This window comes from Pelecanus crispus, chromosome 8, assembly GCF_030463565.1.
Source record: "Pelecanus crispus isolate bPelCri1 chromosome 8, bPelCri1.pri, whole genome shotgun sequence".
Taxonomy (NCBI): Eukaryota; Metazoa; Chordata; class Aves; order Pelecaniformes; family Pelecanidae; genus Pelecanus; species Pelecanus crispus.
This window is the reverse complement of record NC_134650.1, coordinates 22,035,584-22,048,778: the sequence shown is the minus strand read 5'-3', so window position 1 is coordinate 22,048,778 and position 13,195 is coordinate 22,035,584. Positions and strand designations below refer to the sequence as shown.

The 13,195-nt window shown below is 57.1% G+C and overlaps 2 protein-coding genes across 2 annotated transcripts; one reads left to right on the top strand and one right to left on the bottom strand.

Moving 5' to 3' along the window:
• On the bottom strand, nucleotides 1-1,356 carry LOC142594213 (toll-like receptor 2). The gene has a single exon (XM_075715699.1). It carries the CDS (start codon nucleotides 1,354-1,356, stop codon nucleotides 1-3), a length of 1,356 nt encoding a protein of 451 aa, XP_075571814.1.
• Nucleotides 1,357-3,999: 2,643 nt separating this feature from the next.
• Nucleotides 4,000-5,355, top strand: LOC104031555 (toll-like receptor 2). The gene has a single exon (XM_009483576.1). It carries the CDS (start codon nucleotides 4,000-4,002, stop codon nucleotides 5,353-5,355), a length of 1,356 nt encoding a protein of 451 aa, XP_009481851.1.
• The last annotated feature ends 7,840 nt before the right edge of the window (nucleotides 5,356-13,195 follow it).

Below are 13,195 nucleotides of genomic sequence, written 5' to 3'. Positions count from 1 at the left end.
TCACACTCTGCGACAGGGCCGGACAAGCCCAGGCCTGGATCTGACCAGGCAGACAGCCCCGGCCACAATGAGCAGGGCGAGGGCAATGCAGACAGGGGCAATCACCGCAGCACTGTTACACTGCAGCACCGAGACTGGCACATTCTTCACCAGCCTGCCCTGGTAGCGGGGAGGGGAGTGACACGTGTAGTCCTGGGGCCAGCCCTGCCCAAGATGCCCCATGCCCGCCAGTGCCTGGAGCCCCCCGGCCCCAGAGCATGAGCAGTTGTAGGGGTTGCCGGCCGCAGCCACATCCCACAGATGCCCCAGAAGCTTCACCTCATCCCATGGCAACTCTGTAATCAAGTTGTTGTCCAGGTGGAGGGTGTCCAACATGGGGTAATTCCTGATGGAGGGGGCGGCCTGCAGCATGTTTTGGCTCAGGAAGAGCTTCTTCAGGGAGCTCAGGGATATGTCTACAGCATGGAGGTGGTTGCAGCTCATGTCCAGCACTTCTAGACTGGGAGGCAGAGGTGTGAGGACTTCATCCAAGCCAGTGTCAGACAAGTTAAAAATTCGGAGGGCCACTGGCCACTGGCAGGAGGAGGACGGGTCTGCCATGAGCTTGTTCTGGCTAAGATCTAAATGCTGGAGCTCATGCAGCAGCCGCACGCTTTCGCACACACTGTGGTAGGATGTCAGGCTGTTGCGTTGCAGACTCAGTACCTGGAGCTGAGGGAAAGCCCCCTCACAAAAGGCGGGCATCAAGCTCTCATCCCCAAGGCTGTTTTGTGCCATGTCCAGGGAGTGCAGAGCTCTGAACACCCTTCCGATGCCACACGGCAGGCTAGTGACATTGGAGCCAGTGACAGTCAGCTCCTGCAGGGTCTCCAGCCAGCTGCTCAGATTAGAGAAGTCCTGCTCGCGGCCTGCCAGTGGGGCAGGCGTCACATTGTGGAAGTGCAGGGACAATATGGGCAAGCGCTGGCTGGCCATTTCAGCCCAGTTTCCTCTCCCCTCGAAAATGCAGCTCTCAAACACCAGCTCCTGCACCTGGGTGTAGAAGAAGAACCTCAGGACTCGGGCGAGGAGTATCTCAGGCACCAGGAGATCACCAAAAATAACTTTCCTGATGACAAGGGAGTCCAGCATTTCAATGGCGGAGGGGTCCAGGTCGCTGATGGGGAAGGCTGCGTATCTCTCCAGCTCTCCCCCCCGAAACTCCACGACAGAGGCTGGGAGGCACTGGATGATGCTATTTAGGCTTTCCTGGGACAGGTTGTAGCACACACAGTGCTCCTGAGTGCGATTGAAGAAACACCTGCCTTCTGCCTCCAACAGCCCCAGCCCCAGGAGGAGGAGAACAACCACATTCATGGTGAACAGCCTAGAAATGAGGAGAGCAGTGGTGAACGGCAGCACTCGTGTGGCAGTGGCAGCTGAGGGGACCATTCAGATCCAGCTGACGGGAGGACTGACTTGGGCAGGTTCCGCCCCGGCGAGCCACCCCTCAGGGACACAGTGCTGCCCTCGCTACTCCTGCCCAACTGCCCTTCGTGTGGGTCCAGCACACCCCATCAGCATCCACCTGGCTACTCAGCCATGACTCAGGGCAAAGCTCACCAGTGAAACACCCAAGAGCTACACCTGTGCCACCTGCTCCTCGGCAGGGAGTCATGGCACTGGTCTCATTGAACCCCAAAAGCAGGGTTTCAGCAAGGCAGGGTGGCTCCTCCCGAGGCAGCCGATGCCAGGCACCGCGCTTTCCTGCCTGGGCTGCCTTGCTGCAGAGACTCCCATTCCTAAGCGACCAGGAAGTCCCACGGATCAGGAGAAACTAGAAATGCTGAGTTACAGAGAGTGAAGCCAGATACGTAAGTCTAACCACGGGACGGGAGAGCCACAGATCTGTTTGTTCCTCCGCATGGCGTGCACTGTAATCTGGGGCAGGAAATTGCAACAGAGGGCTTCATCTTTTCTTTTTCCTCACCCAGCAATTTGATTCATTACCAGCCTCCAAGGGGATGGTAGAAGATAATTCCTGAGGGTCCGGTACGCATCCCTGTCAGCACCGAGTATTGCTTTGCTGTCCAGCTGACAGGAGAGTCTTATCAACAGATTGCAAAAAAGCAGCAAGCAAAGATTAAAGGCTTCTAAGAATGTGCTGACTCAGCTCTGTCCAAGCACCCAGATGGGGCGGTGGCAAGGAGTCTTTGCGGGTCTCCAGTCCAACCTCCTGCTTCAAGCAGGTCTGTTGGCGGCACTAGCCCCGATCAGCCACAGCTTTTTCTGGCCACATCTCAAAAACCTCTGAGGACAGAGCTCTCCCTACCTCTCTGTGCCGTCGCTGGTCTGCACCCCCCTCCCAGGGAGAAGCTCTCCTCCAGCACTTGTGCGAAGCCCCCCTCGCTGGGGGGGCACACAAAATGGGTGTGGGTTTGTCCAGGAGGACGGTGGGGGGGGGGCTGACCTGCCAGCCAAGCCCTCAGGGGTGACAGCAAGCACCTGGCTACCGGGGCGTTGTCTCTGCCAGTGGGTCCACCCACAGCTTGGGGAGCCCCGAGGCCCTTGCTGCAGGGAAGCAAAGCAGAAGTGACTTGCGTGATTGCTGCGTGGCGTGTTGCTTCCCATGGTGCAGCCAGCCCAGTCCTGCTCAGGAAGTCACAGAGTGAGAGCAAGGGCAGTGCCCAGGAACCTGCCTGCGGTTGCCTGCCAGCCCTGATCTTGTGGATCTAAACACAGGCAGGACAGGCTGTGGAAGCACCAATGGCAGCTGGAAGACACCTGCAGGCACTGAGGGCTCATCTGGCTGGAGGCAGAGGAGGATAAGACGCAGGAGGGAGCTGAGCACTTGCAGAGCCTTTGGCGCCTAAGCCCTGGATTTGGCAACAGCTGGAGGAAGCAGCTGTGGGACAAGGAAACGTTGCAGTCGTGAGCTGGCTGGTGAGTCCCTGGACAAACCCACACCCATTTCGTGTGCCCCCCCAGCGAGGGGGGCTTCGCACAAGTGCTGGAGGAGAGCTTCTCCCTGGGAGGGGGGTGCAGACCAGCGACGGCACAGAGAGGTAGGGAGAGCTCTGTCCTCAGAGGTTTTTGAGATGCGGCCAGAAAAAGCTGTGGCTGATCGGGGCTAGTGCCGCCAACAGACCTGCTTGAAGCAGGAGGTCGGACTGGAGACCCGCAAAGACTCCTTGCCACCGCCCCATCTGGGTGCTTGGACAGAGCTGAGTCAGCACATTCTTAGAAGCCTTTAATCTTTGCTTGCTGCTTTTTTGCAATCTGTTGATAAGACTCTCCTGTCAGCTGGACAGCAAAGCAATACTCGGTGCTGACAGGGATGCGTACCGGACCCTCAGGAATTATCTTCTACCATCCCCTTGGAGGCTGGTAATGAATCAAATTGCTGGGTGAGGAAAAAGAAAAGATGAAGCCCTCTGTTGCAATTTCCTGCCCCAGATTACAGTGCACGCCATGCGGAGGAACAAACAGATCTGTGGCTCTCCCGTCCCGTGGTTAGACTTACGTATCTGGCTTCACTCTCTGTAACTCAGCATTTCTAGTTTCTCCTGATCCGTGGGACTTCCTGGTCGCTTAGGAATGGGAGTCTCTGCAGCAAGGCAGCCCAGGCAGGAAAGCGCGGTGCCTGGCATCGGCTGCCTCGGGAGGAGCCACCCTGCCTTGCTGAAACCCTGCTTTTGGGGTTCAATGAGACCAGTGCCATGACTCCCTGCCGAGGAGCAGGTGGCACAGGTGTAGCTCTTGGGTGTTTCACTGGTGAGCTTTGCCCTGAGTCATGGCTGAGTAGCCAGGTGGATGCTGATGGGGTGTGCTGGACCCACACGAAGGGCAGTTGGGCAGGAGTAGCGAGGGCAGCACTGTGTCCCTGAGGGGTGGCTCGCCGGGGCGGAACCTGCCCAAGTCAGTCCTCCCGTCAGCTGGATCTGAATGGTCCCCTCAGCTGCCACTGCCACACGAGTGCTGCCGTTCACCACTGCTCTCCTCATTTCTAGGCTGTTCACCATGAATGTGGTTGTTCTCCTCCTCCTGGGGCTGGGGCTGTTGGAGGCAGAAGGCAGGTGTTTCTTCAATCGCACTCAGGAGCACTGTGTGTGCTACAACCTGTCCCAGGAAAGCCTAAATAGCATCATCCAGTGCCTCCCAGCCTCTGTCGTGGAGTTTCGGGGGGGAGAGCTGGAGAGATACGCAGCCTTCCCCATCAGCGACCTGGACCCCTCCGCCATTGAAATGCTGGACTCCCTTGTCATCAGGAAAGTTATTTTTGGTGATCTCCTGGTGCCTGAGATACTCCTCGCCCGAGTCCTGAGGTTCTTCTTCTACACCCAGGTGCAGGAGCTGGTGTTTGAGAGCTGCATTTTCGAGGGGAGAGGAAACTGGGCTGAAATGGCCAGCCAGCGCTTGCCCATATTGTCCCTGCACTTCCACAATGTGACGCCTGCCCCACTGGCAGGCCGCGAGCAGGACTTCTCTAATCTGAGCAGCTGGCTGGAGACCCTGCAGGAGCTGACTGTCACTGGCTCCAATGTCACTAGCCTGCCGTGTGGCATCGGAAGGGTGTTCAGAGCTCTGCACTCCCTGGACATGGCACAAAACAGCCTTGGGGATGAGAGCTTGATGCCCGCCTTTTGTGAGGGGGCTTTCCCTCAGCTCCAGGTACTGAGTCTGCAACGCAACAGCCTGACATCCTACCACAGTGTGTGCGAAAGCGTGCGGCTGCTGCATGAGCTCCAGCATTTAGATCTTAGCCAGAACAAGCTCATGGCAGACCCGTCCTCCTCCTGCCAGTGGCCAGTGGCCCTCCGAATTTTTAACTTGTCTGACACTGGCTTGGATGAAGTCCTCACACCTCTGCCTCCCAGTCTAGAAGTGCTGGACATGAGCTGCAACCACCTCCATGCTGTAGACATATCCCTGAGCTCCCTGAAGAAGCTCTTCCTGAGCCAAAACATGCTGCAGGCCGCCCCCTCCATCAGGAATTACCCCATGTTGGACACCCTCCACCTGGACAACAACTTGATTACAGAGTTGCCATGGGATGAGGTGAAGCTTCTGGGGCATCTGTGGGATGTGGCTGCGGCCGGCAACCCCTACAACTGCTCATGCTCTGGGGCCGGGGGGCTCCAGGCACTGGCGGGCATGGGGCATCTTGGGCAGGGCTGGCCCCAGGACTACACGTGTCACTCCCCTCCCCGCTACCAGGGCAGGCTGGTGAAGAATGTGCCAGTCTCGGTGCTGCAGTGTAACAGTGCTGCGGTGATTGCCCCTGTCTGCATTGCCCTCGCCCTGCTCATTGTGGCCGGGGCTGTCTGCCTGGTCAGATCCAGGCCTGGGCTTGTCCGGCCCTGTCGCAGAGTGTGAAGGGGACGTGTGACCATTCCTAGCAGTGCTTCCCTGCAGGGGCTCAGCCCCAGGGACTGCAAGGCCAGGAGCTCCATGGGAGGACTCACAGGATGCCCAAGTGCTGGTGAGGGGCTATCTCGGTGTCCCCAGTCCAGGTTCCTCTGTGGAGCAGGACTGTCCCCAGCATTATCCCACAGTGACTGTGGCTTTGCCCATCCAAGTTTTGGGGAAAACCCCAAGCAAAGCCCCTTGCCCTGCTCTGTCCCAGGCCTGCACCCTCCCAGAGGAGTTTTCCTTATAGGCAACTTTAACGCCCCAAGCCCCAACGTGCACCCATTGCCCCTGTGATAACATCTGCCCTGAACAAGAGGAGTTCAGCTCCATCATATTTGCACCGCTGCAGGCGGTGCTCAGATGCCCCAAGCCTCACTGGGGTCTGGTGATCCCTGCCCAGAGCTCCCCCCCCACCTTGTAGCCCCGTGCCCCCCAGCCCAGCCGTCCTCTGCGGCCCCTCTGCTGATCCTCCAGCCCTCCTCCATGGCTGGGCCATGGCTGTGAGGATGTCTGGCTTGTGAGGATGTCTGCTTAACTGCTATTCAGCATAAGAGAAAAACCACAGCAGACAGGAAAACGAATAAATTAAACACCCCTATACACAAATGCTAACGAGCGTGAGGTAACAGAGACAGCAACCAAGTCCCAAGCTCTCAAGGCACTGGTGGACGAACCCCTCAAGTGTGACCTCAGAGAGGTTTGACCAGAAATGTTTTAGCTGATAAGAAGAAAGCGTGTTAATTCTGGGTTCTGGGTTATTCAGAAAACATCTCATAGGAAAGAGAAAATTGATTATGGGATGCTGAGGGAGACCGTGCAAAACATAACCAGGCAACGCTTATGGGAAGGATCAAAAGGAGGATCACGGTGGGTGGGTGGGGAAAGAACAAGCATGGGAAAATGGGGACAGGGAAGAAGGGGGCTGGTTGTAGGTAGACAGTGCTTGCCTGGCCAAGCCCTGCGCTTCATCCCCATGGTCTGTCCTGCCTTCTCATTAAAATCTATTCCTGGGTATTTTCTGTGTCACCTCATTCTCTATTCTGTTTGTGCACATGTGCATGTGACCTGTGAGCAAATGCAGGCTGGACTAGCCGGTAGAGGATAAAACAGAGTGTGGAAAGATCCAAGGCTGGAGCTGCAGAGTGGCTAAACAGGGCCCATGGTCCAGCCGTGGATCCGTGATGGGCTTGCGGTCTGCTGCGTGTTTGCAGGTACACAGGTGTGCACCTGCCTGTGGGTTGAGGGTGGGGGTGTGGGGTTGTGCCACCAGCCCACATCATCCCTGAGCAGCTGGAGAGGAGGGATGGGGCTGTGCCACCCATGTCCTTGTGTTCATGGGAGCGCTGTTGGTGCTTAGACGGGTGCTAGCAAAGGCACTGCTCTGTTTGTGTTGACTTGTGTGGACATGCGTACACCAGGTATCTGCATTTGCGTCTTGGGGATTGGTGCTCAGCCTTGCTACTGGCTGGACCTGGGAATAGGGAGCAGCAGCTGCTGTCTAATGGATGAGGAAGGAGAAATCCCTGTGTCCCAGAATCCTAGGATTCGCTTTCCCTTAGCAGCATCCACGTGAGGCACAACCCCACCCCTTGCTCTGCTCCTGATGGAGCCCCAGATGCTGCTTGCTCCATTTGCAATGATTGCGCACATCCAGCCTGTCATCACCCTCACACCTGAAGACACCTGGGCAGGCAGGGGCTCAGGGAGGCAGGGGCAGCGTTGTAATCCCATTCTATAGGGGGAATGGTGACAGATGGAGGGACACGTGCGCATCTCCTCATTGTGCCTGGTCCTGTCCAAAGGCAAGGGGCAGGGGCTGTCCTGGGACCTCTCTCCTGTCTCCCACCGTCTGCAGTTTCACAGACCACATAGATCCTCAGCTTCAGCATCTCCTTTTGTGCTTTCCTGGTATGACTGATCTCCAATAAATGTGATTCTGTGGTTTGCGGTTGCTTCTGGTGTCTAGAAAAACCTTCATGATAGTCCAAGGTCCCTCATCTCCTGTCCCGGCTTGCAAAGATGTCCCTCCTGGAACCAGGAGCACGCTAATGGTATGAGTGGGTCACAGCACCCACCTGCCTCCCATGGCCCCGCTGACCCTTTGGCCAGTGGGGCTCAGCCCCCAGAACATAGTGCCTCCAGGCTGGTCTCAGTCCCTGCCTGGCTCTGCCCACATGACTGTGCCCAACACCCATTGATAATGCAAGTAAACACGGTATCCCCATGTAACCCCATCCCCTGGTCTGTCCGAAACAGCAGCTCAAGGGCTGTTGGTACTGAGCTAGCCATGGACACTGGGGAGGTGAGTGCCATCGTGGAGGACATCACAGGGTGATTTGGAGGGATCTGTCCCCGCCTTCGGTGCGGCATGGCGAGGCGCTGCCCAGCTCCCCAGGGGCTCATCCAGGTCCTGGCAGGTGCCAGGTGCATGTGGCAGGACCTGGCTCATTCCCCCTCTACCCTGTGTCCTGGCAGGCTGAGCAGGATGTATGTGTACGAGCAGCTGTGGGACTCCACCAGGCAGCAGGTAGAGCTAGGGCTGGGGACACCTGCCTTCAGCCCGAACCCCCACACCAGGGAACCGGACTAGGGTGGCAGCCACAGCCGTGGTGGCACTGGCACCGCTGGCCATGCTGGTGGGGCTGAAGATAAACCAGCTAAACGTCCTGGGCAGTGGTGACGGGGAGGGGGCCCCCTCCCCACCCTGGTGGCTCTGAGCACTGTGGTCATAGCGGGAGGGCTCAGGGATGATGTGAAGCCCTGGGACCCGGCCCCAGGCTGCAGTGGGGGGGACAGAGCTGGGTGGGGCAGGTGGGGATGACCCCCCCGCATCACCCCACGCTCGGTGTTTTCAGGGCCGGGGGAAAGCTCGGCGGCCAGCAGTGAAGGCCTTCTGCAGCTTCTCTTCGCTGGGAAGGCGGTCCAGGTGGGAGTGGCAGGGACATGGGCATCAAGGGGACGAGGGTCCCCAGGGAACCAGACAGGAGCAGGGGGCCCTGTCCCAGGCACCTGCCACGCTCGGGACCCAGATGGGTGCTGAGGTCTTGGGCTGATCCTGCCCTACATCCCTATGGGCCCCTCTCTTGCGGGGGGCTCCTGGCGGTTACCAGATAGCAGGGGAAAAGAGGAGGCCTCCCCCCAACCCCTGCCTGTGCCAGGCCCTCCATGCCACTCCTGCCATCTCCATCCCAGTGTGCCCAGTCCCTCCTTTAGCCTGCACTGGTCATACTGGGACGGGGGAAAGCTGAACATTATCACCCTCCCTCCCCGCTGCCAGGACAGCTGCTTGACTGTCGATGGCGTCTGCCGCTTGGATGCAGGACAGGTATTGTGGGCCCCAAGTCCTTCTTCTGCACCCCTGTCCCCAGCCAGATGACCCAGGGACGCACTGGCCCAAGCTGTGAGCTGGGACACCCAGCTGTGGTCCCAGAGGCACTGGGCACCACTGCCAGCTCCTCAGGTGTCGCAGGCAGTGCTGGAGGCCCGGGGCTTGGTCCTACGTGTGGCTCTGCTGGTGTTTCTCACCCCTTCCCTGTTTCCTCCTGGGTGCTGGGACGTGGCTGCCGTGCTGTGCCATGCTGTCTGTGCCTTACTGCCCGTGCTGTGCTCTCTCTGGCGTGCTGTGCACCACTGTGCCATGCCATCCATGCCATGCCATGCCGTGCCATGCCATGCCATGCCATGCCATGCCGTGCCATGCATCTGTGGTGGTACACTCCCCCCATCCCCACCCCCGTTTTTCTGTTCTGTTTTTCCCCTTCACTTCGGCCGCTTTACAGTCTCAGGAATTCCAGGCCGCAGCTTTTGTGTAGCGAGTTGGTCAGTTAAGCGCCCCTTAATTGTACCAGAAACTCCTACATGGCTGAAGCAGAGGGCGGCCCTGTTCTTAATCAAGATTCATATTATGGCTAACGAGGGGAACGAGAACAAACAGCTACCCCAGACAGCCTTGAAACAGAGTGGTATCATCGCTGCTGGAATTCCAACAACAAGCCGACCCGAATTGTTGCTCGGATGGAAACTTACTGGTGATTAAATTCAATCATCTCACGATCCTATAAACGGCAGTCCTAAGTGAGGCCCTTTGAGCTCTCCTGGACTGTGGCGGGCCGCACCAGCATCTCCCTCTGATCGAAATGTCTCTCAGAGTCAGCGAAAACTAGCAGATTCCGAAAGTCTGCTGCCACCAGAACTCCATTGCCGGGGATCGACAACGGAGCCTGGGCTGCTGATATTCTTCACTCCTCGAGGCTCTATTCTCGCCCGTTGAGAAATGCCAAGGCATTAGACGTGAGTATTTCACTAAACTCAAGGGGAATTTTTAACAGGTATACTATTTTCATATATGCCTTTATATTTGTGAGTGTGCATGCGTGAATCAATTTAAGTAGTCTGTAGATGTATGATTTAATTTTAAAGGGAGTTGTATACTGCTGTATTATTCTTATAGCATTACTCTTATAAACCGTTGACCAAGTCTGAGACTAAGAGTGGGCCCAGCCACACCTAGGCTTCTCTCTGAGAAGGAGTTTAGAAAGCAAGGGCGTCCATTCTGAACCTCGTGACTCAACGGGAGGGTTTCCGTATCCCCTACATACGATTTCTCCCTCTCTCTCTCTCTCACGTAACCCAATTTCCATTATGCACTTTTCCTATGTACTAGATATACATATATATATATACACATTATCCTTATCCATATAAACTGTTGACCAAGTCTGAGACTAAGACTAGACCTAGCCGCACCTAGGCTCTTCTCTGAGAAGGAGTTTAGAAAGCAAGGGGGTCTGTTCTAAACCTCGTGACTCAATGGGAGGGTCCCCCTTATTCCATATATATGCAATCCCTTTATGAATCATTCTAACTCAGTGTGATTTAATTCTCTTTTATGCGCTTCCATGTAGTAATAGAGTGAACCTTGCCGTCTTCAAATCTGTAACTAAGTCACTGTTTTGATCAATTTTGTCTAATCACTTTATTAATCATTGATGATTGAGTGCTATTAAAATATTATAATCAACTTCTGTGATTTGCTACAAGTAAATTCTAACTGTTACTAAATCAAACTGTGTAAAGTCACTCATTCATAGTGAATTGACATAATCAGCAGGATTCACAAACCTGCGTTCGCGACAGCATGCTGTGCATCAACACTGTGCCATCCATACTGGGCTGCCTGTGCTGTGCTACCCGTGCCATACCCTCTGTGTTGTGCTGTCCGATCCATGCCAATGCACCGCACTGTCCGTGCTGTGCCGTACTGGCTGTACCATGCCATCCCTGCTCTGCTGGCTACGTCACTCCTACCAGGAGGAGGTCCTGGAGTTGGCAAGACCCCAGCTGGCCTTGGATCCCCTTGGCTACAGTGTGTTGCTGCTGCTGTGGGAACCCCATGGCCCTGGCACCCAGCTGCCATTCCAGAGCATCATCTGGCAGGTGAGGGCACAGGGCGTGGCAGGGGAGAGGTGACAGGGAAAGGTGACAGTGCAACTGCACGGTGCTGGGCTCCCGGGTCATCCAACTGACCCCAGTCCTGCTGGTACGGGTGTGAGACCCGGCCATGGGTGCCAAGAACCAATGGCTCCCAGCTTGTCCCCAGGTGATCGACACCATCTTCCAAGAACTGGAGGCCGTGGGGGTGTCATGGTTTAGTCCCAGCCAGCAACTAAGCACCACGCAGCCGCTCGCTCACTCCCCCTACCCCGATGGGATGGGGGAGAGAATCGGAGGAGTAAGAGTGAGAAGCACTCCTGGGTTGAGATAAGAACAGTTTAATAATTGAAATAAAATAAAGTAAAATAATAATAATAACAATATAATAATAATAGTAATAATAATATACAAAGCAAGTGATGCACAATGTAATTGCTCACCACCTGCCGACCGATACCCAGACAGCTCCCGAGCAGCGATCGCTGCTCCCCGGCCAACCCCCCCCAGTTTCTATACTGAGCATGACGTCATATGGTATGGAATAGCCCTTTGGTCAGTTTGGATCAACTATTGTGGCTGTGCCCCCTCCCAGTTTCTTGTGCACCTGGCAGAGCATGGGAAGCTGAAAAGTCCTTGACTAGCATAAGCAGTACTCAGCAACAACTAAAAACATCAGCGTGTTATCAACATTCTTCTCCTACTAAATCCAAACCACAGCACTATGCCTGCTACTAGGAAGAAAATTAACTCTATCCCAGCCGAAACCAGGACAGGGGGGCAAGGCACAAAGCCTGCAAACTGTCAGCCTGGTCCAGGTAGGGCAGGAGCAGGGCTGGCCAGGATGCCCTGGGGTGGGGGTCCCATTCCCTCTCTGCCACTGGCTGGACCCTGCTGTGCCAAGGGGCATGTATTGCCCCAGTGCTGGCATCCAGTCCCCTGTGCTGAAGGGTGACCAGGGGCTGGAGGCTTTCGGATCCCGGGTTTTCTCACCTCTTCACAGGACTTCCCAGGTGTGGGAAGCCTGGGCTGCCCATGGGGTGTCTCCCAGGCTCCAGCAGCATTGTAGGAACGGGGAGCCCTCTAACACCTTCTTGCCCACCACGTGGCTGGACTTTTCCTGCCAGCTACTGCAGCTCCCTGTGGCCTGAAGGCCCCTCCAGCACGCACCTGCTTGGCACAGGAGCGATGCCAGCTCCTGCCACCAGGCTGGGCACTGCCTTTTGTCTGTGGGATGCTGCCAGGGACCTCCCAAGCTCCACACAGGGGTCTGGCGTTCCCAGGGCTCTGCCTTTCCCTGGCCCTAGGGCTGGAAAAGCTGGAAGTGACCCTGAGATCTCCCCCTTCCCAGCCCTTACCTGTGCATGGCCACAAGCAACCTGGGGGCCCTGGTGAGTGTGGGATGCCAGCAGCCCCCTCTTTCTGCCCGCCCCCCCAACACAGCCTGTTCCAGGTCTGCGCCCCTGACAAAGCCTGAGACCTGCTCCATCCTGACAGCCGAGCCCTGCAAGTGATGGGTGTCACGCCCCTGGGCCTGTAGGTACCTGATGCCCTGGGGTCAGGCAGCTACTCCAAGGGGGCCGGTACCACAACATCGAGCATGGGGCCGGGCAGAGAGCATGGTGCCCAGCCAGAGGACAGCCAGGTGTATCCCTCAGGGGGCCCGGGCATGCAGGAGTCGGGTAGATGTAACCCTCCTTTGCTCGCTTTTGTCTCTCTCTGCTTCCAGGAGGGTGGAGGCGGCAATGGAAGTTGCCGTGCCCGATGCCCAAGCTGCCATCACTGTCTGTGCCTGGGGGCTGGGTGCCATCCCAGCACTGCAGCACCCTGCAGACGAGTGCTCGGCCATGCAGGGGTGAGGGACTCGGCCGATATCCCGCAGGGTCAGGAAGGATTGGGCCACGGGGTGCCGGGGCTGGCTCCAGGCACTGCTGCAGCCCTGCTCACGTGCCGGCTTCTCCCTAGCACCAGCACCCTCTTCACTCTCACCGTGGAGTGGGAGCTGGAAGGCGGCAGGCACCGGCGCTCAGCTCTCAGGATCCTGGCATCCCTGGGGCCCCGCCCCAAGCTGTATGTACCAGAGCTGCGGCTCTGTGCTGGGGCTGAGACAGGTCCCCTCTCTGACACCCCGACAGTGCCTGCTTGTGGCGTCAGGGGGGATTCGGTACCCAGAGCTAAAGCAGGAGAGACACAGACACCCCAATGGGAGCCCATGGCTGGGAGCCAAGGGGTTGCTACCACCCCTCAGGGATGTGGGCTCGCTCTCAGTGTGGCTAGCCCACCCTCAGGCTCTTTGCGTGTCAGGGCTCAGCCTGCCCGGGTGTGTGGGTCCCAGCCCCACCCCTCTCCCAGGGTGTCTCTTGCCCCACACACA

What these genes read in the sequence shown, in the direction of transcription:
- LOC142594213 (XM_075715699.1), bottom strand. Translation starts at nt 1,356, where the DNA reads ATGAATGTGGTTGTTCTCCTCCTCCTGGGGCTGGGGCTGTTGGAGGCA.
- LOC104031555 (XM_009483576.1), top strand. Translation starts at nt 4,000, where the DNA reads ATGAATGTGGTTGTTCTCCTCCTCCTGGGGCTGGGGCTGTTGGAGGCA.